Source organism: Tachypleus tridentatus, chromosome 11, assembly GCF_004210375.1.
Source record: "Tachypleus tridentatus isolate NWPU-2018 chromosome 11, ASM421037v1, whole genome shotgun sequence".
Lineage (NCBI taxonomy): Eukaryota > Metazoa > Arthropoda > Merostomata > Xiphosura > Limulidae > Tachypleus > Tachypleus tridentatus.
In genome coordinates this window covers 23,469,950-23,494,791 of record NC_134835.1, presented here as the reverse complement: position 1 = coordinate 23,494,791, position 24,842 = coordinate 23,469,950, and the positions used below count along the sequence as shown (strand labels likewise).

General features: G+C 35.1%; 1 protein-coding gene across 1 annotated transcript in view; it reads left to right on the top strand.

The window, feature by feature from the left end:
* LOC143231746 (ras-specific guanine nucleotide-releasing factor 2-like) overlaps positions 1-24,842 on the top strand; it is a 133,634-nt gene that overhangs the window by 90,991 nt on the left and 17,801 nt on the right. Inside the window, 12 exon segments of the mRNA XM_076466378.1 lie at positions 13-206; positions 9,206-9,316; positions 10,420-10,537; positions 11,742-11,884; positions 12,892-12,973; positions 14,767-14,975; positions 15,415-15,497; positions 18,274-18,349; positions 19,432-19,520; positions 19,522-19,629; positions 20,177-20,406; positions 22,876-23,224. Of these exon segments, the coding sequence (XP_076322493.1) occupies positions 13-206; positions 9,206-9,316; positions 10,420-10,537; positions 11,742-11,884; positions 12,892-12,973; positions 14,767-14,975; positions 15,415-15,497; positions 18,274-18,349; positions 19,432-19,520; positions 19,522-19,629; positions 20,177-20,406; positions 22,876-23,224 (1,792 nt within the window).

Here is a 24,842-nt window from a genome sequence, read left to right as displayed (position 1 = left end):
ATACTCCTGTAGGTGACCTGTTTGACATGTTGTTACCGATGCTGACAATTTATCAAGAGTACGTTCGTAACCATCACTATAGCCTTCAAGTTCTCGCGGAATGCAAACAGAGGGAAAAGTTCAACACTATTCTACATCGCCTTGAGGAAAAATCCACCTTACAGGGGAGAACTCTGGAAACCTTCCTCACTTACCCCATGCACCAGGTAGGGTTACTGTGACAACACCGAAAATTAAACAGAATTGGTAATATTACAGCTAGGATAAAGTAAAACACGTATACAGTAACCTCAGTCAGATCATTGTTCACCCGTCATGTTACTTGGAATGTAGCTTCATTCAACTTACCCTTGTAAATGGACATTTTTGGTTTTACAGTTTTATATGGAATGTGGTCATCATAAACAGCACAGACATTATAGCATTGAAAGTGTATGTTTAAATTAGTGTTGACAGAGTTAGTTTCAACCATTCTTGGGAGTACTGACAATATCCTGAGTTAGTTTCAACCATTCTTGGAAGTATTGAAAAACTCCCGAATTAGTTTCAACCATTCTTGGGAGTACTGACAAGATCCTGAGTTAGTTTCAACCATCCTTGGGAGTACTGACAATATCCTGAGTTAGTTTCAACCATCCTTGGGAGTACTGACAAGATCCTTAGTTAGTTTCAACCATTCTTGGGAGTACTGACAAGATCCTGAGTAGTTTCAACCATTCTTGGGAGTACTGACAAGATCCTGAGTTAGTTTCAACCATTTATGGGAGTACTGACAAGATCCTGAGTTAGTTTCAACCATTCTTGGGAGTACTGACAAGATCCTGAGTTAGTTTCAACCATCCTTGGGAGTACTGACAAGATCCTGAGTTAGTTTCAACCATTCTTGGGAGTACTGACAAGATCCTGAGTTAGTTTCAACCATTCTTGGGAGTACTGACAAGATCCTGAGTTAGTTTCAACCATTCTTGGGAGTACTGACAAGATCCTGAGTTAGTTTCAACCATTCTTGGGAGTACTGACAAGATCCTGAGTTAGTTTCAACCATCCTTGGGAGTACTGACAAGATCCTTAGTTAGTTTCAACCATTCTTGGGAGTACTGACAAGATCCTGAGTTAGTTTCAACCATTCTTGGGAGTACTGACAAGATCCTGAGTTAGTTTCAACCATTCTTGGGAGTACTGACAAGATCCTTAGTTAGTTTCAACCATCCTTTGGAGTACTGACAAGATCCTGAGTTAGTTTCAACCATTCTTGAGAGTACTGACAAGATCCTGAGTTAGTTTCAACCATTCTTGGGAGTACTGACAAGATCCTTAGTTAGTTTCAACCATTCTTGAGAGTACTGACAAGATCCTGAGTTAGTTTCAACCATCCTTGGGAGTACTGACAAGATCCTGAGTTAGTTTCAACCATTCTTGGGAGTACTGACAAGATCCTGAGTTAGTTTCAACCATTCTTGGGAGTACTGACAAGATCCTGAGTTAGTTTCAACCATCCTTTGGAGTACTGACAAGATCCTGAGTTAGTTTCAACCATTCTTGAGAGTACTGACAATATCCTGAGTTAGTTTCAACCATTCTTGGGAGTACTGACAAGATCCTGAGTTAGTTTCAACCATTCTTGGGAGTACTGACAAGATCCTGAGTTAGTTTCAACCATCCTTTGGAGTACTGACAAGATCCTGAGTTAGTTTCAACCATTCTTGAGAGTACTGACAATATCCTGAGTTAGTTTCAACCATTCTTGGGAGTACTGACAAGATCCTGAGTTAGTTTCAACCATTCTTGAGAGTACTGACAAGATCCTGAGTTAGTTTCAACCATTCTTGGGAGTACTGACAAGATCCTGAGTTAGTTTCAACCATTCTTGGAAGTACTGACAAGATCCTTAGTTAGTTTCAACCATCCTTGGGAGTACTGACAAGATCCTGAGTTAGTTTCAACCATTCTTGGGAGTACTGACAAGATCCTGAGTTAGTTTCAACCATTCTTGGGAAGTATTGAAAAACTCCCGAATTAGTTTCAACCATTCTTGGGAGTATTTACAAACCCCTGAGTTGGTTTCAACCACTTTCTACCGAATAGTTTTTCGGGCAACTTTGGTGACTGAAATCTCTTGATGGAAATGACATTTTTCTGTATCTCACGCAGATGCTTCAAGGAATTAAAGTTCGGTAAACGTGTTAGCTATTCTGATCTACCAGTTGTTTGTTTGTTTTTGAATTTCTCCCCACGAGGGCTATATGCGCTAGCCGCCCCTAATTTAGTAGTGTAAGACTAGAGGGAAGGCAGCTAGTCATCACCACCCACCGCCAGCTCTTGAGCTACTCTTTTACCAACGAAGACTGGGATTGATCGTAACATTATAACACCCCCACAGCTAAAAGGACGAGCATGTTTGGTGTGACGGGGCATTCGACCGATGTATTTTTTCCTCAAGAAATGCATTGTAAACCCGTGTTAAAAACAACACAGCTTGTGGAACCTGAGTCTGGTGTTGAAATGGCTGTGTGAAAGTTCAACTTCACAATAATTCAAACCAGTAGAAGAGAACACAGGTTTACTGTTTCATGCCTAATCTTTGTCTAGGATTTTGTAAATTAAAAGTGAAACTGTGTGTAAGAACAATTTTAAAATTACCTCAGATGAAGAACGTTGAATGAATGGTTAAAACCGACACTTGTTACAAAAGTATAACTTTACAACAAAATACGCCTCTTCACAGCACAAAAACACGACTTCACAACAAAAAAATTCTGAACTCAAAACTGCACGCCATTTATGTTATTGGAGAGAACAGAAACACATACATGTATGTTGTTATTTGTGTTGTAGCTTCCACAAATTTGTGTTTTGGGAAAACAATTTGCATTGCTATTAAATTACAATTTACAATACAATCATTTTGTTTCAGTATATATTGATTAGTTTGGCATTTTGAATGGGTGCTAACACCCATTAGGGTTAAGTAAAATTGTAGGATGTGGTATTATTCCACAGTAAGTTTAACAAGGGTTATTCTTGTTCACACCATACGTCCACCACCCATCACAGGGTGGATCAATCTCCGGGTTCTCCCCAAATGTCTGTTTTCTCAGTGCAGGGTGTAGTACGTATTATTCATAGTGCGAAGAGATTTGTTGTTGATCCGATGGACATGCTCTTGACACCCTTTTCTTATTAAATGTTTTGTGTTTAGCTATGAAAATGATGTCACTACGTGTTTAACACACTGGTCCGTCCATTTGAGCAGAATCCCCAGCTAGGAGGGCGGTAAGTCTACAGATTTACAACGCTAAAATCAAGGGTTCGATTCCTCTCGATGAACACAACAGATAGCCCGATGTAGCTTTGCTGTAAGAAACACACACACTTTTTAAGACGTTCGTTAACAGTGTTCAGTTACTGCTGCGAACATTTAGATCAATCTCGAAACTGGTACCCTAAGATTGCATTGAGTCAGAAGTGGTGGGTAGTGCTCGTATTCTCATGTTTTGGATGTCTGCTTTGTCCAGGTATGTGAGCAATATTATTGTTTTGGAAGCACCTCTACATTTTACTAACGACACTTTGAGATACTTAGAACCATGTTTCGCAACGGTTTGTGGTGATTAGCTGGCTATCAATTTGTCTTATCGCTCTACACATGAGAAAAACAAATCAAACGTCTTCTCTGAAGCGTATCCAGGGCTCATGCAAAGAAGGACACTTTGTTTCAAGTTAAGTACAAAGCAACATAATGTGCTATCTGTGTTCTGCCCACTATAGGTATCGAAACTCGCATTCTAGCGTAAGAAGTCCGCAAACATACCATTGTGCCACTGGAGGTTGGAGCGTTTTGAACTCTGTGATTCAGTTTTAAAGTGTTGTAACCGAGACACGATTAATAAGACAACTACACATGGTACACACTGAAGCTGGAGTTATTTGTATCTCAGATCACATGGCTGATTGTCAGATGCCAGATTTGTATAATAGTAAACTGAGTGTATGTTTTAAATGATTTTATAAAAGTGATTTTGTTTTCTTGATTTCAGTGATTGCGTTTTGAGCAGTGAACCACAACAAAGGATTAATTACACATCAGTGTAACCTAGCGGTAATAATAATAAACCTTCAACAATACATTACAGATACCGTGTAGTAACAATGGTTTGATATAATTACACATCAGTGTAACCTAGCGGTAATAATAATAAACCTTCAACAATATATTACAGATACAGTGTAGTAACAATGGTTTGATATAATTACACATCAGTGTAACCTAGCGGTAATAATAATAAACCTTCAACAATACATTACAGATACAGTGTAGTAACAATGGTTTGATATAATTACACATCAGTGTAACCTAGCGGTAATAATAATAAACCCTTCAACAGTACATTACAGAAACAATGTAGTAACAATGGTTTGATATAAGTACACATCAGTGTAACCTAGCGGTAATAATAATAAACCCTTCAACAGTACATTACAGAAACAATGTAGTAACAATGGTTTGATATAATTACACATCAGTGTAACCTAGCGGTAATAATAATAAACCCTTCAACAATACATTACAGATACAGTGTAGTAACAATGGTTTGATATAATTACACATCAGTGAAACCTAGCGGTAATAATAATAAACCCTTCAACAATACATTACAGAAACAATGTAGTAACAATGGTTTGATATAATTACACATCAGTGTAACCTAGCGGTAATAATAATAAACCCTTATCAGTACATTACAGAAACAGTGTAGTAACAATGGTTTGATATAATTACACATCAGTGTAACCTAGCGGTAATAATAATAAACCCTTAAACAGTACATTACAGAAACAATGTAGTAACAATGGTTTGATATGATTACACATCAGTGAAACCTAGCGGTAATAATAATAAAACCTTCAACAGTACATTACAGATACAGTGTAGTAACAATGGTTTGATATAATTACACATCAGTGTTACCTAGCGGTAATAATAATAAACCCTTAAACAGTACATTACAGAAACAATGTAGTAACAATGGTTTGATATGATTACACATCAGTGAAACCTAGCGGTAATAATAATAAACCCTTAAACAGTACATTACAGAAACAATGTAGTAACAATGGTTTGATATGATTACACATCAGTGAAACCTAGCGGTAATAATAATAAAACCTTCAACAGTACATTACAGATACAGTGTAGTAACAATGGTTTGATATAATTACACATTAGTGTAACCTAGCGGTAATAATAATAAACCCTTATCAGTACATTACAGAAACAGTGTAGTAACAATGGTTTGATATAATTACACATCAGTGTAACCTAGCGGTAATAATAATAAACCCTTCAACAGTACATTACAGATACAGTGTAGTAACAATGGTTTGATATAATTACACATGAGTGTAACCTAGCGGTAATAATAATAAACCCTTCAACAGTACATTACAGATACAGTGTAGTAACAATGGTTTGATATAATTACACATGAGTGTAACCTAGCGGTAATAATAATAAACCCTTCAACAGTACATTACAGAAACAATGTAGTAACAATGGTTTGATATAATTACACATCAGTGTAACCTAGCGGTAATAATAATAAACCCTTCAACAGTACATTACAGAAACAGTGTAGTAACAATGGTTTGATATAATTACACATCAGTGTAACCTAGCGGTAATAATAATAAACCCTTCAACAGTACATTACAGAAACAGTGTAGTAACAATGGTTTGATATAATTACACATGAGTGTAACCTAGCGGTAATAATAATAAACCCTTCAACAGTACATTACAGAAACAATGTAGTAACAATGGTTTGATATAATTACACATCAGTGTAACCTAGCGGTAATAATAATAAACCCTTCAACAGTACATTACAGAAACAGTGTAGTAGCAATGGTTTGATATAATTACACATGAGTGTAACCTAGCGGTAATAATAATAAACCCTTCAACAGTACATTACAGAAACAATGTAGTAACAATGGTTTGATATAATTACACATCAGTGTAACCTAGCGGTAATAATAATAAACCCTTCAACAGTACATTACAGATACAGTGTAGTAACAATGGTTTGATATAATTACACATCAGTGTAACCTAGCGGTAATAATAATAAACCCTTCAACAGTACATTACAGATACAGTGTAGTAACAATGGTTTGATATAATTACACATCAGTGTAACCTAGCGGTAATAATAATAAACCCTTCAACAGTACATTACAGAAACAATGTAGTAACAATGGTTTGATATAATTACACATCAGTGTAACCTAGCGGTAATAATAATAAACCCTTCAACAGTACATTACAGAAACAGTGTAGTAACAATGGTTTGATATAATTACACATCAGTGTAACCTAGCGGTAATAATAATAAAACCTTCAACAATACATTACAGATACAGTGTAGTAACAATGGTTTGATATAATTACACGTCAGTGTAACCTAGCGGTAATAATAATAAAACCTTCAACAATACATTACAGAAACAGTGTAGTAACAATGGTTTGATATAATTACACATCAGTGTAACCTAGCGGCAATAATAATAAAACCTTCAACAGTACATTACAGAAACAATGTAGTAACAATGGTTTGATATAATTACACATCAGTGTAACCTAGCGGTAATAATAATAAACCCTTCAACAGTACATTACAGATACAATGTAGTAACAATGGTTTCATATAATTACACATCAGTGTAACCTAGCGGTAATAATAATAAAACCTTCAACAATACATTACAGATACAGTGTAGTAACAATGGTTTGATATAATTACACATCAGTGTAACCTAGCGGTAATAATAAAACCTTCAACATTACATTACAGAAACAATGTAGTAACAATGGTTTGATATAAGTACACATCAGTGTAACCTAGCGGTAATAATAATAAACCCTTCAACAGTACATTACAGATACAGTGTAGTAACAATGGTTTGACATAATTACACATCAGTGTAACCTAGCGGTAATAATAATAAACCCTTCAACAGTATATTACAGATACAGTGTAGTAACAATGGTTTGATATAATTACACATCAGTGTAACCTAGCGGTAATAATAATAAACCCTTCAACAGTACATTACAGAAACAATGTAGTAACAATGGTTTGATATAATTACACATGAGTGTAACCTAGCGGTAATAATAATAAACCCTTCAACAATACATTACAGAAACAACGTAGTAACAATGGTTTGATATAATTACACATTAGTGTAACCTAGCGGTAATAATAATAAACCCTTGAACAGTACATTACAGAAACAATGTAGTAACAATGGTTTGATATAATTACACATCAGTGAAACCTAGCGGTAATAATAATAAACCCTTCAACAGTACATTACAGATACAGTGTAGTAACAATGGTTTGATATAATTACACATCAGTGTTACCTAGCGGTAATAATAATAAACACTTCAACAGTACATTACAGAAACAGTGTAGTAACAATGGTTTGATATAATTACACATCAGTGTAACCTAGCGGTAATAATAATAAACCCTTCAACAGTACATTACAGAAACAATGTAGTAACAATGGTTTGATGTAATTACACATCAGTGTAACCTAGCGGTAATAATAATAAACCCTTCAACAGTACATTACAGAAACAATGTAGTAACAATGGTTTGATGTAATTACACTTCAGTGTAACCTAGCGGTAATAATAATAAACCCTTCAACAATACATTACAGATACAGTGTAGTAACAATGGTTTGATATAATTACACATCAGTGAAACCTAGCGGTAATAATAATAAACCCTTCAACAGTACATTACAGAAACAATGTAGTAACAATGGTTTGATATAATTACACATCAGTGAAATCTAGCGGTAATAATAATAAAACCTTCAACAGTACATTACAGATACAGTGTAGTAACAATGGTTTGATATATGCGTGCCAATTTAAACTTCACAAAAGTTGTTTTGATTTTAATAATGGTAAATCAGCTTTCTAGATTTCGAAAATAATTTCAGTTTTTCCCGTCACGTAAGGATTTCTTACATAAAGAAACATTAACAAATTATTATTTCGTTTACTACTCTGAACATGTTATGTGAAACATTTTAGAAATCATAGCGTTAAATGTTACAAAAAACGAGAATTTAAATCAAAAACTAGGATGAATTTGTGTAATGTATTATAGTCGAATAGCAGAATACTTGGCACGGAATGGCCAGGTGGGGTAAGGCGTTCGACTCGTAATTTGGGCCTAGCGCGTTAAGGCGTGCTTTTCGTAATCTGAGGATCGCGGGTTCGCGCCCGAGTCGCGCCAAACATGCTCTCTCTCTCCCAGCCGTGGGGGCGTTATAATGTGACGGTCAATCCCACTATTCGTTGGTAAAAGAATAGCCCAAGAGTTATTGGTGGGTGGTGGTGACGAGCTGCCTTCCCTCTAGTGTTACACTAATAAACTAGGGACGACTAGCGCAGATAGCCCTTAAGTAGCTATTGCGAAATTCAAAAACAAACAAGCAGAATACTCCATAATGGCTTATGAAATATTTTTCAGTCAAAAGTAAACGGTTCCTTCTGGATTGTGAAATTATGATGCCTCCAAGTGTGAAAAGACGTAAATATTCAGAGAGAATGTAACGTTCACACACGGTTAAATTGTGTAGAGAATTTGGTGTGAAAATATAGATTGGTTTTGTTTTGAATTTCGCGCAAAACTACACGAGGGCTGTATGCACTAGCCGTTCCTAATTTTGCAATGTAAGACTAGAGGGAAGACAGGTAGTCATTACCACCCACCGCCAACTCTTGGGCTACTCTATTACAAACGAATAGTGGAATTAAGCGTCACTTATAACGCCCCCACGGCTGAAAGGGCAAGCATGTTTGGTGTAACAAGGATTCGAACCTGTGATCCTAGGATTATGAGTCGAGTGCCTTAACCACCTGGCCATGCTGGCCTTGTGAAGATACAGAACTCGATGTGAAGGTATGGAAAATATAGAATATCGTGTGAAATAATACAATGGAATTTGAGAGCAGGGAATAAGGTGTGAGAGATTGCAAATTTATGTATAATTCTTTATTGAAGCATTGGCTCGTGTTAGTAAAATGTGTGTATATTTTTCAATACTATATCTATTGTTATGCTAGCGAACCCTCAGCATTATTAAGCCTAAAAAAAGCTGTCCATGTTCTTTGTAGATTCCTCGCTATATCATCACCCTACACGAACTCCTCGCTCATACCCCACATAACCATGTGGAAAGGAAAAGTTTGGAGACCGCTCGTACCAAACTAGAAGACCTTTCTCGGGTAACATTACTTGTTTCTGTGTTGTAACATCAATGAGTCTTAAGTATGCTCGTGATAAAGTTAGATAACTTACGTTTCTTATTTCAGTTTTCACCCAGAAGGTGACAAATCAGTATTTATGTTGTTTTTAAGTTTTAGATAAGTAATAGAAGCGGCTAAAATTAATTAGAGGCAGAGCATGTAATATAAATTATTTACACGAAGTTAATGTATGGTCCTATTTAGAAAACTTCACGTGATGACTGTATTTTATAATATAAATTATTTACACGAAGTTAATGTATGGTCGTATTTAGAAGACTTCACGTGATGACTGTACTTTATAATATAAAGTATTTACACGAAGTTAATGTGTGGTCCTATTTAGAAAACTTCACGTGATGACTGTATTTTATAATATAAAGTATTTACACGAAGTTAATGTGTGGTCCTATTTAGAAAACTTCACGTGATGACTGTATTTTATAATATAAATTATTTACACGAAGTTAATGTATGGTCGTATTTAGAAGACTTCACGTGATGACTGTATTTTATAATATAAAGTATTTACACGAAGTTAATGTATGGTCCTATTTAGAAAACTTCACGTGATGACTGTATTTTATAATATAAAGTATTTACACGAAGTTCATGTGTGGTCCTATTTAGAAAACTTCACGTGATGACTGTATTTTATAATATAAATTATTTACACGAAGTTAATGTATGGTCGTATTTAGAAGACTTCACGTGATGACTGTACTTTATAATATAAAGTATTTACACGAAGTTAATGTATGGTCCTATTTAGAAAACTTCACGTGATGACTGTATTTTATAATATAAAGTATTTACACGAAGTTAATGTGTGGTCCTATTTAGAAGACTTCACGTGATGATTGTATTTTATAATATAAAGTGTTTACACGAAGTTAATGTGTGGTCCTATTTAGAAAACTTCACGTGATGACTGTATTTTATAATATAAAGTATTTACACGAAGTTAATGTATGGTCGTATTTAGAAAACTTTACGTGATGACTGTATTTTATAATATAAAGTATTTACACGAAGTTAATGTATGGTCCTATTAAGAAGACTTCACGTGATGTATTTTACAGCAAATGCATGATGAGGTAAGTGAAACGGAAAACATCCGGAAGAATCTAGCGATTGAAAGAATGATAAGTGGAGGATGTGACATTTTGCTAGATGTCAACCAGGTTTTTATTAGACAAGGTGAGGGTATTACTGAACATGTGATGTAAAATGTTACCTGTATATTTGTTAGACAAGGTGAGGGTATAATTAAACATGTGATGTAAAATGTTACCTGTATATTTGTTAGACAAGGTGAGGGTATTACTGAACATGTGATGTAAAATGTTACCTGTGTATTTGTTAGACAAGGTGAGGGTATTATTAAACATGTGATGTAAAATGTTACCTGTATATTTGTTAGACAAGGTGAGGGTATTATTAAACATGTGATGTAAAATGTTACCTGTATATTTGTTAGACAAGATGAGGGTATTACTAAATACGTTTTGTAAAATGTTACCTATGAATTTGTTACACAAGGTGAGGGTATTATTAAACATGTGATGTAAAATGTTACCTATGTATTTGTTACACAAGGTGAGGGTATTACTACGTAGTGTGAAATGTAATCTAAGTGTTTGTTAGACAGTGTGAGTGTGTTACTAAATACGTGGTATAATATGTTACATATATATTTGTTAGACAAGGTGAGGGTATTATTATCATATGATATTGAATGTTATCTAGGTATTTGTTAGACAAGATGAGGGTATTTCTAAATACGTGGTGTAAAACGTTACGTATGTATTTGTCAGACAAGGTGAGGGTATTACTAAATATGTAGTGTAAACTTTTACCTATATATTTGTAAGACAAGGTGAGGGTTGGAACATTTGATATGAAAAGGTACCTAGATGAACTGGATATTTATATTTAGCGGATTAAATGAGTTTCGCCAATTAACAAATCTTATTGGATATTAACTACATATTTGTCGATTAGATAATTGTGGTCACAGAACAGCAGTTTGTTATTGGTTGTAGCCCAGAACAGCAGTTTGTTATTGGTTGTAGCCCAGAACGGCAGTTTGTTATTGGTTGTAGCCCAGAACGGCAGTTTGTTATTGGTTGTAGCCCAGAACGGCAGTTTGTTATTGGTTGTATTTAGAATATTGTGATATTTTTATGGTTGATGATTTCCGTTGTTTTGGTCGTATGTAAATATTTAGAACTAAGAATAAATGTTTAAAAGTAATTTATGTATATATGATTGGTATACGTAGAAAAGCGTTATAATGAAAATGAATTTCTTCAAAAGTAAAGCTTGAACGTCGACTAGTGTTAAGTTAGGTTTTCGTTATTATTGTAAAATGATATAATTTTCAAACTACCATTTTTTGCAGGAAGTGTTATTCGCAACCTAGGGACTGACAAATCCCGATTGCAGCGCCCTCGAGTGAGAGAATGCGTGCAGCAGTGTTTTCTCTTCACTAATCATATTTTGTTGTGCACTAGAACGTCATCTGGAAAATTACACTTGGTAGAGGTAGCATGATTGTGTTTACACGCCGCATGTGCTTATGTCAGTTTTTAGTTTAGCTTTTACATTCTAAAAATACTTCCAGATTTTGTGTTTGATGTCAGAGTTTGCATGCATCCTTAGTGTTATAAATAACAGAGGTAATTTGCTTTGCGAGTCTGTTGATCTTTCCGTCTGTTTTTAGGCCTGTATATCAGCCACTTTATTTATCTACTGGTTTGTTTGCTTCAATTATAAAATGATGATAAAGTTGTATGAACTATCTTTGAAACCCTGAATGTAATCCGACACAGGATTATTTTAGTTATGTCATATAATTCTCATATTTTGTTTCATCCTTTTGCAGTGTGGTTCGCACGAGAATTTGTAGTTTTTCTCGTTTGTTCCGAGTAGTTCATGTCTTCGTAATTTTGTCAGAATCTGCGATGAAAAACGCAGAGGAAGCAAATCTCTTTCATATGTTTGTATTTTTTAAGTTGTCTTACTTTCTATGTAAAAAGATCGAAATTAAGATTAATAAACTCATCTGTTTTCAGTTCTATTTCTTTTTTTGTCTGTTTGGGCCCGGCATGGCCAGGTGGTTAAGGCGCTCGACTCGTAATCCGAGGGTCACGCGTTCGAATCCTCGTCACACCAAACATGCTCGCGCTTTCAGCCGTGGAGGCGTTATAATGTGGCGGTCAATCCCACTATTCGTTGGTAAAAGAGTAGCCCAAGAGTTGGCGGTGGATGGTGATGACTAGCTGCCTTCCCTCTAGTCTTACGCTGCTAAATTAGGGACGGATAGCGCAGATAGCTCTTGCGCGAAATTCAAAAACAAACAAATCAAACTTTTACTTCTATACAAAGGATTGTTTTTTTAAATAACAATAAAAATATTGGTGAAAAGTAGATTTACAAAATGTTAAATATGTGATGACGTAATAGTTTCATTATACTCGAGTATTGTAGATATTTTTTTTTTCTCCTGAGACGTATTTTTATTTTATTAAGTTTGCATTTTGGTGTTTCAGAATGTTGGAAAGATTCCACTTGCTGATGCTACTCTCGTAGAAGATCCAAACGATCAGTTCCAGTTCACTGTGGAAGACGGTGGTAAGGACGTGCACGAGGTCTGATCAAAAGATTCTAAGACTTCTTCTGTTGCAGGTGCCAGTACAGAGGCAGTGAGCTTCACTGAAGTGTGTAGAAAGTTCAAATAGTGGTTTACCTTACGAACAAGCCATTTCTCCAGACCTTAAATCTGTGTTGCATAAAACGTGTTCAAAGACAGGCATATCTCTTGTCCCTGTTAATAAAAATGGACAGAAAGCAACGTGTTTGCGTCAAGTTTTGTGTGAAAAATGGTAAAGGAGGAAAGAAATCCACTGAATGTTAAGAACTGCTTTTGGTGATGACTGCTTAAGTAAGGATAGCGTTTATCAGTGGATAAAACGCTTCTAAGATGGCCGGATATTGGTCAAAGATGACCCACGTGCTGGACGACCGTCGATATCGTCCACTGATAAAACGGTTGCTAAGGTGAAAGAAGTGATAGACGATTAACTGTCCGTGAAATTTCTGATGAACTGGATATTTCACGTGGATCATGTCAGGCGAGCTGTGGGAGAATGGTCACTGGTTTCTTCATCATGACAACACGTGTTCACACACTGCTGTATCTGTTTAAGATTATTTTGGCAGAAAAGAATATTCTTGTAATACCACACACCCCTTATTCTCCCGATCTTACCCCGTGTGATTTTTTTCTGTTCCAAAAAATCAAAATTAAGTTGAAAGGGAAGAGATTTGATGCCATTCCAACCATCCATAACAATATGAAAGCAGAACTTAGTCACATAACAACTGAAGACTTCCAGCATTGCTTCCGGAAACAGGAGGAATGTTGGAACAAGGGTGTATCAGCTGGGGGAGATTACTTTGAAGGGGGTAGCATATAATACTGATGTATGTACATTATTCTTCGGAATAACAGTGAAGTCTTAGACCTTTTTGATCACACCTCGTATATTCTGGAAAACGATGCTGCATCTACATATTAACTGTTAGCAAGTTTACAACAATTCTAAATTATAATGCAGCGATATTCATATTATTTGTAGAGGACTACCGCTTTTTATTTATGTAAAATAAACTCAAGACTATTTGTGTAATGCTTTTATCGTTGGGTAGGTTACTTTAAGTTATTTTGTAAGCTAATACAAACTCCAGTCCATGTAACTATAATAAAATATTTTATTTGTCTTTTAACGTTTGCAACAGACTACTATCACTTCTATGCAGTTGTAGGCCTAACTTCAAAAACGTTTATATTCCAATAGAAGTACACTAGCTCAGATACGTCGCTAGGCGCTCGAAAACGGGGCCTGCGCCTCAGTTCTTTAAATACCTCTACTCGTACATCAAAGCTAATTTAATTGAGTAACTGAATAAACACGATAACTAACAACTACGTGTATTCTTCACTTTGACTGGCACTATTAATAGTTGAAAACTGACGCAATACTAAAAAATATTCTTTATATATATAATGTAGCCTCTCAAAATCAAATTCATGAATATTCTAGGATTTTATAATTAATTTCATAAACTTACTAGATTTAACTGTCGCGTTCTCTCTAGCTGACATGTAAATTAAAATAATCTGTAAATTACAATACTATTTTTGTTACATCAAATATTAGAACGTACAGGTATTACTTTAAATCAACGTTAAGATCTGTAACATGTCACCTTATCAGAAAAATTTATCTTTTCCGTGTATTCAAATAAATTATTTTAGTAGTTAGTGTGAGAAGAAAGTTTGTTGTTAGATTACATTATTTAACTGTGTAAATCAGTGAAGTTGCCACAAAAATCCAACAGGTGAATTTCTTGTCTTCATTCAGAAGGATCTCTTAGTTCTGCTTCGAGCCAGTCTAGTGGCCTCAGTGAAATTAGCAGTGTGGCGGCATCTAGTGGTGCTGGTGGGCAAAAAGATTATGGTGGACTAGATTTCAAGATTATTGTGGATATTAAGAACAGCCCACCGGTCACCATTCACCTTGTAGCTCCAACAATGCAAGAGAAAGCGGCATGGACCAGCGATATCAGTCAGGTAAATCAGACGTAGAATAATGGTTGTAAAGGAAATTACGTCAGTATTACGTCAAAGTGATGGAACTCTCATGATGTGGGGAAGAAAAGCTGTTGTCTCAACCCTACTGAACCAACAGTCACCGTTATCCGCTGTATCAAAGCATATGTTCCCGTTACTAAACGGTTACCTGAGTTCTGTAGAGCACGAAGGGTGTTGTCTGTTGTGTTATAGTTGAAAGATTGTTTCAGTATTATAGCAGCTGTTTCATGTTGAAATGTTTATTTATTAGCTGTTTTAAATTAAATAGATCTTGGATTTTCACGAATGAAATTTTTGTATAAACGATTTCTTATTCTTAATACGTTTTTTAATAAACATATCTAGCGAAGATGTTTAAGTCAGACAAACGAATGTGATAGTTTTCCAGAAGTTTTACGGTTTACTGTGTTTTCTTTAGTGTATTGACAACGTACATTTCAACGATTTGTTCCATGGAACCATGAGCGACTCCTCGTCAGTGACTATGCCCCATTCTATAAGGTAAAGCGACTTCCTTATTCCAGAAAAGACACCAGATGGTGACATAGCCGCCTAAGTATTTTTAGTCCTAACTGTTCTTAGGTTCGAAAATGTTAGTCTTGGTCTAATGTTAAAACAGTTCGTCTAAAAGACGCAAACGAAAAACGAAAAAGACAAAAACAATGATAATATTGTTTATAAGAAAAGAGTCGAGACGAAAACGTTTGTTTAAAAGCACAGCTAGTCGATATATTCTCTGCGCCGTGCCAAGTTAGGGTTCGAACTCTTTATGTTGTAGTTTATAAACCCTCAGACTTATCGCCGATCCACTGTGCCTTCATTCGGTTTACTTTTTGTTAGTTTTCCTATAATTTTAAGTACATAAAAATCACTTATAAATGCATAAGATAGCTTTAGGTTTAACACTTATTTGTGAGAAGTGCTAATAATTCCAATAAAGGTTAAATTTTATTATAAATGTCCAAATATTAGTTTCCATAAATGAATAATCAAAGAGTCACAAGTGTATTCAGGTAAAGCATCTGTATAGATAATAATTCTTTTTTTCTGTTTATAATTACTTTTTATTTGGTGATCGTTTGTTATATAAAAGAGAAATGATGTTGTCATAGCTGATATTAAGACACAACCTATAATATTTATTTTATTCTGTTACTACTGTAAATAATTTCTATTGTTTTTCATGCTAGTTTACTTAATATTAATTATTGTTTAAAGTTATGGTTAAATGTACAATAAACCTTCCAGTATAATACTATAAGTATAGTCAATAATGGATCCTCTACGGACTCAGGGGGTCATAAGAATATTTTATTCTTATTATTACTAACTCCCACAAGATGGTGCTTTAAGAGCTTTTGTTTGTTATTAGACACAAAGCTCCACAATTAACTGTGACCATTGCATGTATCGAAACCCAAATTATAGTGATATGAGCCTAGAGTCTTAATAGTAAGCCACTGAGGGCGCTGTAACAGCAAGGAAATAATAATAAGTGTACCGAACTTTCTGTACTGTATTTCACAGAAAATCTAATGTGTTAATATAAAAATTAAAATATCCGTTACTAAAAAATTGTCAAACTGTTTGTTACAAAGTGTCGTACTTGGTTTAATTTACATTGTCAAAATGATGATTTCTTTGTCTGTAAAGAGAAATCCTATTTTTAAGCACCTCTAGTAGGTTTCAATATCTGTGGTGGGCACGTTACAGGTAGCCCATTGTGTAGCTTTGTGCTTAGCTACAAACAAACAAAAACCAGTTCCTCTCGCATAAAGCTGCAACCTTTTTGATAAACAGACATTTTCCCCACGTGTCTGTTAACTTGACCATTTCGTATTTCAAGTAATTATCGTAGAAAACCTTTGACTGTACGTCTGTGACTCGAAATCAGAAATATTCAAATTAAAAATAACGTTAAATACAAATATCCAGTCTCATGAATGTTATTACAAATGGTAGGTATGTTGGTTCCAAGACATGTCGTGGTCAATATCCGGTTATGTTGTGCGCGCCCTCTGCGAGTTTAGACCTTTTCGCCCTTGGTTTCAAATGTTCCGCCAACCACAAGCACTCAAAGAATAATATGTTAATAATATAACAATGTTATTTAACACTTCAACTAGTAATTTAATGGTTATCCGCGTCCTATAGCTTTACTTGAATTAACAAGGTAAATATATGAATATGTATTTAGATATATATAAATTAACAATATCTTCGCTATAGTGCTTTTGGGCCCGTCATGGTCAGGTGGTTAAGGTACTCGACTTGTAATCTGTGGGTCGCGGGTTCTAATCCCCGTCACACCACATATGCTCAACCTTTCAGCCGTGGGGGCTTTATATAATGTGACAGTCAATCCCACTATTCGTTGGTACAAGCCCAAGAGTTGGCGGTGGGCGGTGATGACTAGCTGCCTTCCCTCTAGTCTTTCACTGCTGAATTAGGGACGGCTAGCGCAGATAGATCTCGAGTAGCTTGCGCGAAATTTCTTCTGTAAAGTGAACAAAGAAAACTAATTAAATAATACTTCGATTGTAAGTTAATTATACGACTCCATTTTTAAGTTTGTCTGAGAGTTACGATGGCCCGGCATGGCCTAGCGCGTAAGGCGTGCGACTCGTAATCCGAGGGTCGCGGGTTCGCGCCCGCGTCGCGCTAAACATGCTCGCCCTCCCAGCCGTGGGGGTGTATAATGTGACGGTCAATCCCACTATTCGTTGGTAAAAGAGTAGCCCAAGAGTTGGCGGTGGGTGGTGATGACTAGCTGCCTTCCCTCTAGTCTTACACTGCTAAATTAGGGACGGCTAGCACAGATAGCCCTCGAGTAGCTTTGTGCGAAATTCCCAAACAAACTGAGAGTTACGTTTTTGTTTTTTAAGTTAGCGTCACAATTTTGTTTCATTTTTTATTTTTATGAATTTGTTTTATAAAATTCGTCTCTTAGTTTAGTGTTAGTGTTACAGTTTTTACTTTAAATTAGGTTCATACGTTTTAAGTTTAACTCAAATAATTTCGTTTTGAACATTGTTTCTGTTTTACGGGAAATATATTTTATGAAACATTAGTTAAAGTATCTCAGGATGTCTGTAGCAAGTGTATGAATATCTCAAAATGACCTTTGTTGTTTGTGTTAATGTAGTACGTATGTACTTTATCCGATAACGTGAATAACATTCATATGAAAGCCAAGTCCTAGTTCTCGGGTGTTAACCATTTACAACAGTAACTAACTGTATAAAATATCATGAATTTATTTGTTTTATTTCTCTAGAAATGACCCTCGTCTTTTTAAAGATGATACAGACATCCGGTTTAGCCGGACATTGAACTCATGCAAGTTACCACAGGTTAGTTTTCTGTGTTTCAGTAGAACCACGGGTTCAAATCCTACCTTATCTTAGTTTTTAAGGTGTACTCTGAAGTCATGCATGTTACCACAGGTTAGTTTTCTGTGTTTCAGTAGAACCACGGGCTCAAATTCCACCTTATCTTAGTTTTTAAGGTGTACTCTGAAGTCATGCATGCTACCACGGGTTAGTTTCAAATTCCACCTTATCTTAGTTTTTAAGGTGTACTCTGAAGTCATGCATGTTACCACAGGTTAGTTTTCTGTGTTTCAGTAGAACCACGGGTTCAAATCCTACCTTATCTTAGTTTTTAAGGTGTACTCTGAAGTCATGCATGTTACCACAGGTTAGTTTTCTGTATTTCAGTAGAACCCCGGGTTCAAACCCTACTTTATCTTATTTCTTTATTCATATGGTCTGGTTATTTACTCAGACAGTAAACAGACACAACTACATTAACAGTCTAGGCTCTATTGAATATAACCAAACGTGTACCATGGCACTTTCAGTGTCTGAGTAATATGTATATGCACCATGGCACTTTCAGTGTCTGAGTAATATGTATATGTACCATGGCACTTTCAGTGTCTGAGTAATATGTATATGCACATACACACACACACACATTGTAAGTCCAAATAAATATATTTTATACACAAAAACCAAGCTGTGATCTTTATAAAATATATTTATTTTATAAATAAAATAAAATATATCTTCTTAAAATGTTCATGTTACAATGCCTTTTGTGTAATAGATAAGAAAATATATATATTTTTTATATGTTTATAATACGTTTCATTGTATGTATTTTGGGTGTTGTAAACTCATTTTCTGTTTATAAACCATTGACGTTTACCTATGTTTACTAAATTCAGAATACTTGACCAACAAGTTAGGGTCTTGTATATGATGTTTATAAAAGAGCTAACAACAGAGTTGAGTTTTTTATATATGTATAAATTTAGTTTTCTTAACCAAAATATTTTGGATTTGGGTGCTTATGTATCTATCAAAATCGCAGTAAAAAGTGTGGAATTTTGAGATCTTCGTCACTCACGCAGTTTTGTTTTGTTGGTCAGATACGCTATGCCAGTCCTGAAAGATTGTTTGAAAGGTTGACTGACCTGCGGTTCCTTAGCATTGACTTTCTCAACACATTTCTCCTTACGTGCGGTGTTCACAGATGCCGCCACTGTTCTGAAGGCTCTTAAGAAGGTTCACTACAACCCTGAACTTCAGTTGAACATGATGGGATCATCTCTACAGGACTCCACAGGGTACAATGGAATTTGGATTAGACTATTATGTTATGGCTGATGGATTAGTTAACCATTGATTTTATGAAAATGGAGTTTACAGATAGCCCAATAAATGTATGAATGAAACTAAATATAAGGGAAAATATTTCTTTATTTTGAAAAACCTACATAGTTGTTCTCTCAACAGGAATACTTTGGTGTCAATTCTCTGGGTCTATAGGATTATCGCTCAGAAATTTGGTTCTGGTGTTTGGATTTTCTTTTTGTATACCTTACCTAAATGCACCTATGTTGTATCCTGAATATAAGTTAGATAATCATATCCCTTCATGTCTCTAATATTTTTATGTTGCACGTCTCGTTGTGTTCGTTCTACTAGTTAAACAGTATTTAATGTTGTTCACATCTTACAAATACATTGATATATTGAGATGATGTTTTGGTACAGCAGGATATCTGTAGGTTTCTTGTAACCCAAATGTTATGAAGGTACACTTGTTCTTTAGTATTCCATCTGGCTGTACGTGACATGACTAAGATACACGAGTTCTGTTCTGCTTGTCAGTTCTTTAGATGCCATACCCGGAGAAGGTGGCCAGACAGATCTTGGTGTAGTGTATGCTGACTACAGTTACACTAGACGTATCAGTACTGCAAGCACAGTTTCCGATGTGAGTGTAACAAGAGAGAGAGAGCTCAGCTTGTCAACCTCAGATGCTTTATTACAAATCCACCAATCACAGCAACTACAGGCCTTCCGAAATCAGCAGCACTGGCGTCTTAGTTACAGAAAATGTAAGTTCTACAAACTGTACAGGTCGTATGAGGTTACACAAGTAACAGTAATATATGTTATTGTTAACTTTTAAGTAATAGCAGTGAATGCTAACATTTTGAAAACTGTATAAGTCCTAAGAATGTTGAATGGATGTGTAATTAGAAACAACCAAAGAAAAGTATAACATGTTTTATATCTACTTAAATTTGTACGTATTAACAACTTTATTTTAAAGACTGTTCAGAAAGTGAACATTACTGGTGTTAATTAGATCTACAATGGGCAGAAGGCATTTGATAAAGGCCTTAGTGGGGCCTTTACTGGGTAGAATGTGCTTGTGCAACAGGCAGAATTTCTTGATAAAGGCTTCAGTGTGGAAACCAAAATATCACTATCTTCTAGACTTCAGACAGCTCCTGCACACAGAATATAAGCTATTTTTCATTATTATGAGGTATCCATTCTACCTGGATGTTTCTATAGATTTGGTAATAAGGTATTCCAAACGTGTTAACATGTTTGAAGGAACGTCTCCCCCAGACCAACATCAGTCAAATATCAGTTGGATTACAAGAAATACAACAATTCATTAGTGTTTGATTTTATACAAGTCTAAACTAACACAAGTAGTACGTCTGTTTATTAAACAGTATTAGTAATAAAGAATATTCTTCACAAGTGTTAATCTGAGAGGGTGTATAACTGATTTAATATTTTAGACAGTTTATTACAAAATATTATATAAGCTACAATGTAACATTATTTTATATTGGAAATCTGAGTGATCACCTCAGAATGAGCTTCAGCAGTTTTCAGTTAATTTTCAGATTATTGGTGTATTTCATCACAAGATGTTATTTGTTTGTGTGTTAACATTTGGTGTATTTCCTCACAAGTGGTTGTTTATTTGTTAACATTTGGTGTATTTTCTCACAAGTGGTTGTTTGTGTGTTAACATTTGGTGTATTTTCTCACAAGTGGTTGTTTGTGTGTTAACATTTGGTGTATTTTCTCACAAGTGGTTGGTTGTGTGTTAACATTTGGTGTATTTTCTCACAAGTGGTTGGTTGTGTGTTAACATTTGGTGTATTTCCTCACAAGTGGTTGTTTGTGTGTTAACATTTGGTGTATTTTCTCACAAGTGGTTGTTTGTGTGTTAACATTTGGTGTATTTTCTCACAAGTGGTTGGTTGTGTGTTAACATTTGGTGTATTTCATCACAAGAGGTTGATTGTGTGTTAACATTTGGTGTATTTCCTCACAAGTGGTTGTTTGTGTGTTAACATTTGGTGTATTTTCTCACAAGTGGTTGTTTGTGTGTTAACATTTGGTGTATTTTCTCACAAGTGGTTGGTTGTGTGTTAACATTTGGTGTATTTCCTCACAAGTGGTTGTTTATTTGTTAACATTTGGTGTATTTCCTCACAAGTGGTTGTTTGTGTGTTAACATTTGGTGTATTTCCTCACAAGTGATTGTTTGTGTGTTAACATTTGGTGTATTTCCTTACAAGTGGTTGTTTATTTGTTAACATTTGGTGTATTTCCTCACAAGTGGTTGTTTGTGTGTTAACATTTGGTGTATTTCCTCACAAATGGTTGTTTGTGTGTTAACATTTGGTGTATTTCATCACATGTGGTTGTTTGTGTGTTAACATTTGGTGTATTTCCTCACAAGTGGTTGTTTGTTTGTTAACATTTGGTGTATTTTCTCACAAGTGGTTGGTTGTGTGTTAACATTTGGTGTATTTCCTCACCAGTGGTTGTTTATTTGTTAACATTTGGTGTATTTCCTCACAAATGGTTGTTTGTGTGTTAACATTTGGTGTATTTCCTCACAAGTGGTTGTTTGTGTGTTAACATTTGGTGTATTTTCTCACAAATGGTTGTTTGTGTGTTAACATTTGGTGTATTTTCTCACAAGTGGTTGTTTGTTTGTTAACATTTGGTGTATTTCCTCACAAGTGGTTGTTTGTTTGTTAACATTTGGTGTATTTCCTCACAAGTGGTTGTTTGTGTGTTAATATTTGGTGTATTTCCTCACAAGTGGTTGTTTGTGTGTTAACATTTGGTGTATTTTCTCACAAGTGGTTGGTTGTGTGTTAACATTTGATGTATTTCCTTACAAGTGGTTGTTTGTGTGTTAACATTTGGTGTATTTCATCACATGTGGTTGTTGGTGTGTGAACATTTGGTGTATTTCCTCACAAATGGTTGTTTGTGTGTTAACATTTGGTGTATTTTCTCACAAGTGGTTGTTTGTTTGTTAACATTTGGTGTATTTCCTCACAAGTGGTTGTTTGTGTGTTAACATTTGGTGTATTTCCTCACAAGTGATTGTTTGTGTGTTAACATTTGATGTATTTCCTCACAAGTGGTTGTTTGTGTGTTAACATTTGGTGTATTTCTTCACAAGTGATTATTTGTGTGTTAACATTTGGTGTATTTCTTTACAAGTGGTTGTTTGTTTTTTTGTTAACTTCTTGAAGTTGAGGAAGACCAAAAGGAACAAAATTTGAAGCGTATCCGTGAGACTTCACCTGTATCTCCGGAACCTTTGACAGTCCCCGTTTTTCTCCCATCAACCCCAGAACTCGCTGTTAGAACTGCACAACAGAAGTTAGTGAATGGTTCGGATGAGAAAGTTGAAGAAGACGAGGTCGAGGGCGATCTCTTAGCAATTCCTGGATCTTCCGTCCAATCCTCCCACTCATGTGATACCCTAACCCCCGAAGTCAGTGGCCTCAGTACCCCCACAAACATGAGCAGTACCACAAGTACGGCCACCCTGGTGGGTAGTATTGGCAGTACAGATTCTCCTAAAGTAAGCCCTACAAGGTAATATCACATCGTATGTTGACATTTGTTTTACTGTTTTCTGTACATTCTCCTAAAGTAAGCCCTACAAGGTAATATCAGATCGTATGTTGACATTTGTTTTACTGTTTTCTGTACATTCTCCTAAAGTAAGCCCTACAAGGTAATATCAGGTTGTATGTTGACATTTGTTTTACTATTTTCTGTACATTCTCCTAAAGTAAGCCCTACAAGGTAATATCAGATCGCATGATGACATTTGTTTTACTATTTTCTGTAAATTCTCCTAAAGTAAGCCCTACAAGGTAATATCAGGTCGTATGCTAACATTTGTTTTACTATTTTCTGTAAATTCTCCTAAAGTAAGCCCTACAAGGTAATATCACATTGTATGTTGACATTTGTTTTACTATTTTCTGTAAATTCTCCTAAAGTAAGCCCTACAAGGTAATATCAGGTCGTATGCTAACATTTGTTTTACTATTTTCTGTACATTCTCCTAAAGTAAGCCCTACAAGGTAATATCAGATCGCATGATGACATTTGTTTTACTGTTTTCTGTACATTCTCCTAAAGTAAGCCCTACAAGGTAATATCAGATGATATGCTGATGTTTGTTTATTATTTTCTGTTGATCATGTATTCAATGTTTGTGAGTATACATCAGTGTTAGTTCTATAAATATATATTTGTATACATATAACAAAAGAAACAGTTTCAAACTAATATCATATAAATGACATTAGTTGTTAAGAGGCAATATAAATTACCACTATAAAACAGTAATGAACATAATATAAGATAAGCCTTAAAACTATTTTATGATGCTTGAAACTGCCTGTGGTGATAGCTCCTTAAAACACTGTGGGTATCCTATCTAACAGACAAAATCCAAACACAGATGAACAACCAATCAGCAAATATGGAAACATAATTAAGGATGTGGCATTGAGAGTTTATACCCACAATGTATGTCAAGTCAGCTGGTTAAAATAAAGTACAGAACAACATTTTGACCTTTCAAGTCATCTTCTAACTTTTGTTAACCTGAAGATGACATAAGAAGGTCGAGACATTGTTCTGTACTTTATTTTAATAAAGTTTCAATACCCATACCAGTTGTGTTTAGAATACATTTTTACTTCAAGTAGGTTACTCATCATCATGAATTATGAACACAGTGTCTCAACTGGTACTGTCCCTCACTGTCTGCAGCCAGTTGTGGGAAGACAGTTACCTTTAAAAGTTCTTTAATATCAAAAGTACAAATAAAATAACACCACCCTAACTTTATCCTCCATATTTTTTTCTTCTTGAATGGAAACTATATTCCATAAAAACTATTATAGAAATTAAGAATAGTGGGTGAGTTACACTATATGTTAGTAAAAGAGTAGCCCAAGAGTTGGCAGTGGGTGGTGATAACTAACTGCCTTCCTTCTAGTCTGACACTGCAAAATTAGGAACGGCTAGCACAGATAGCCCTTGTGTAGCTTTGCATGAAAGTTACAAACAAACAAACAATTATTATTATTTTTTATACTTTAGGAACTATTAGAACTTTTAACAGTGGAGGTTTGGAGACGTATGGGTGGTTTTATTTTACTTCTACTTTTTTCATTAACAGAACTTTTAAGGA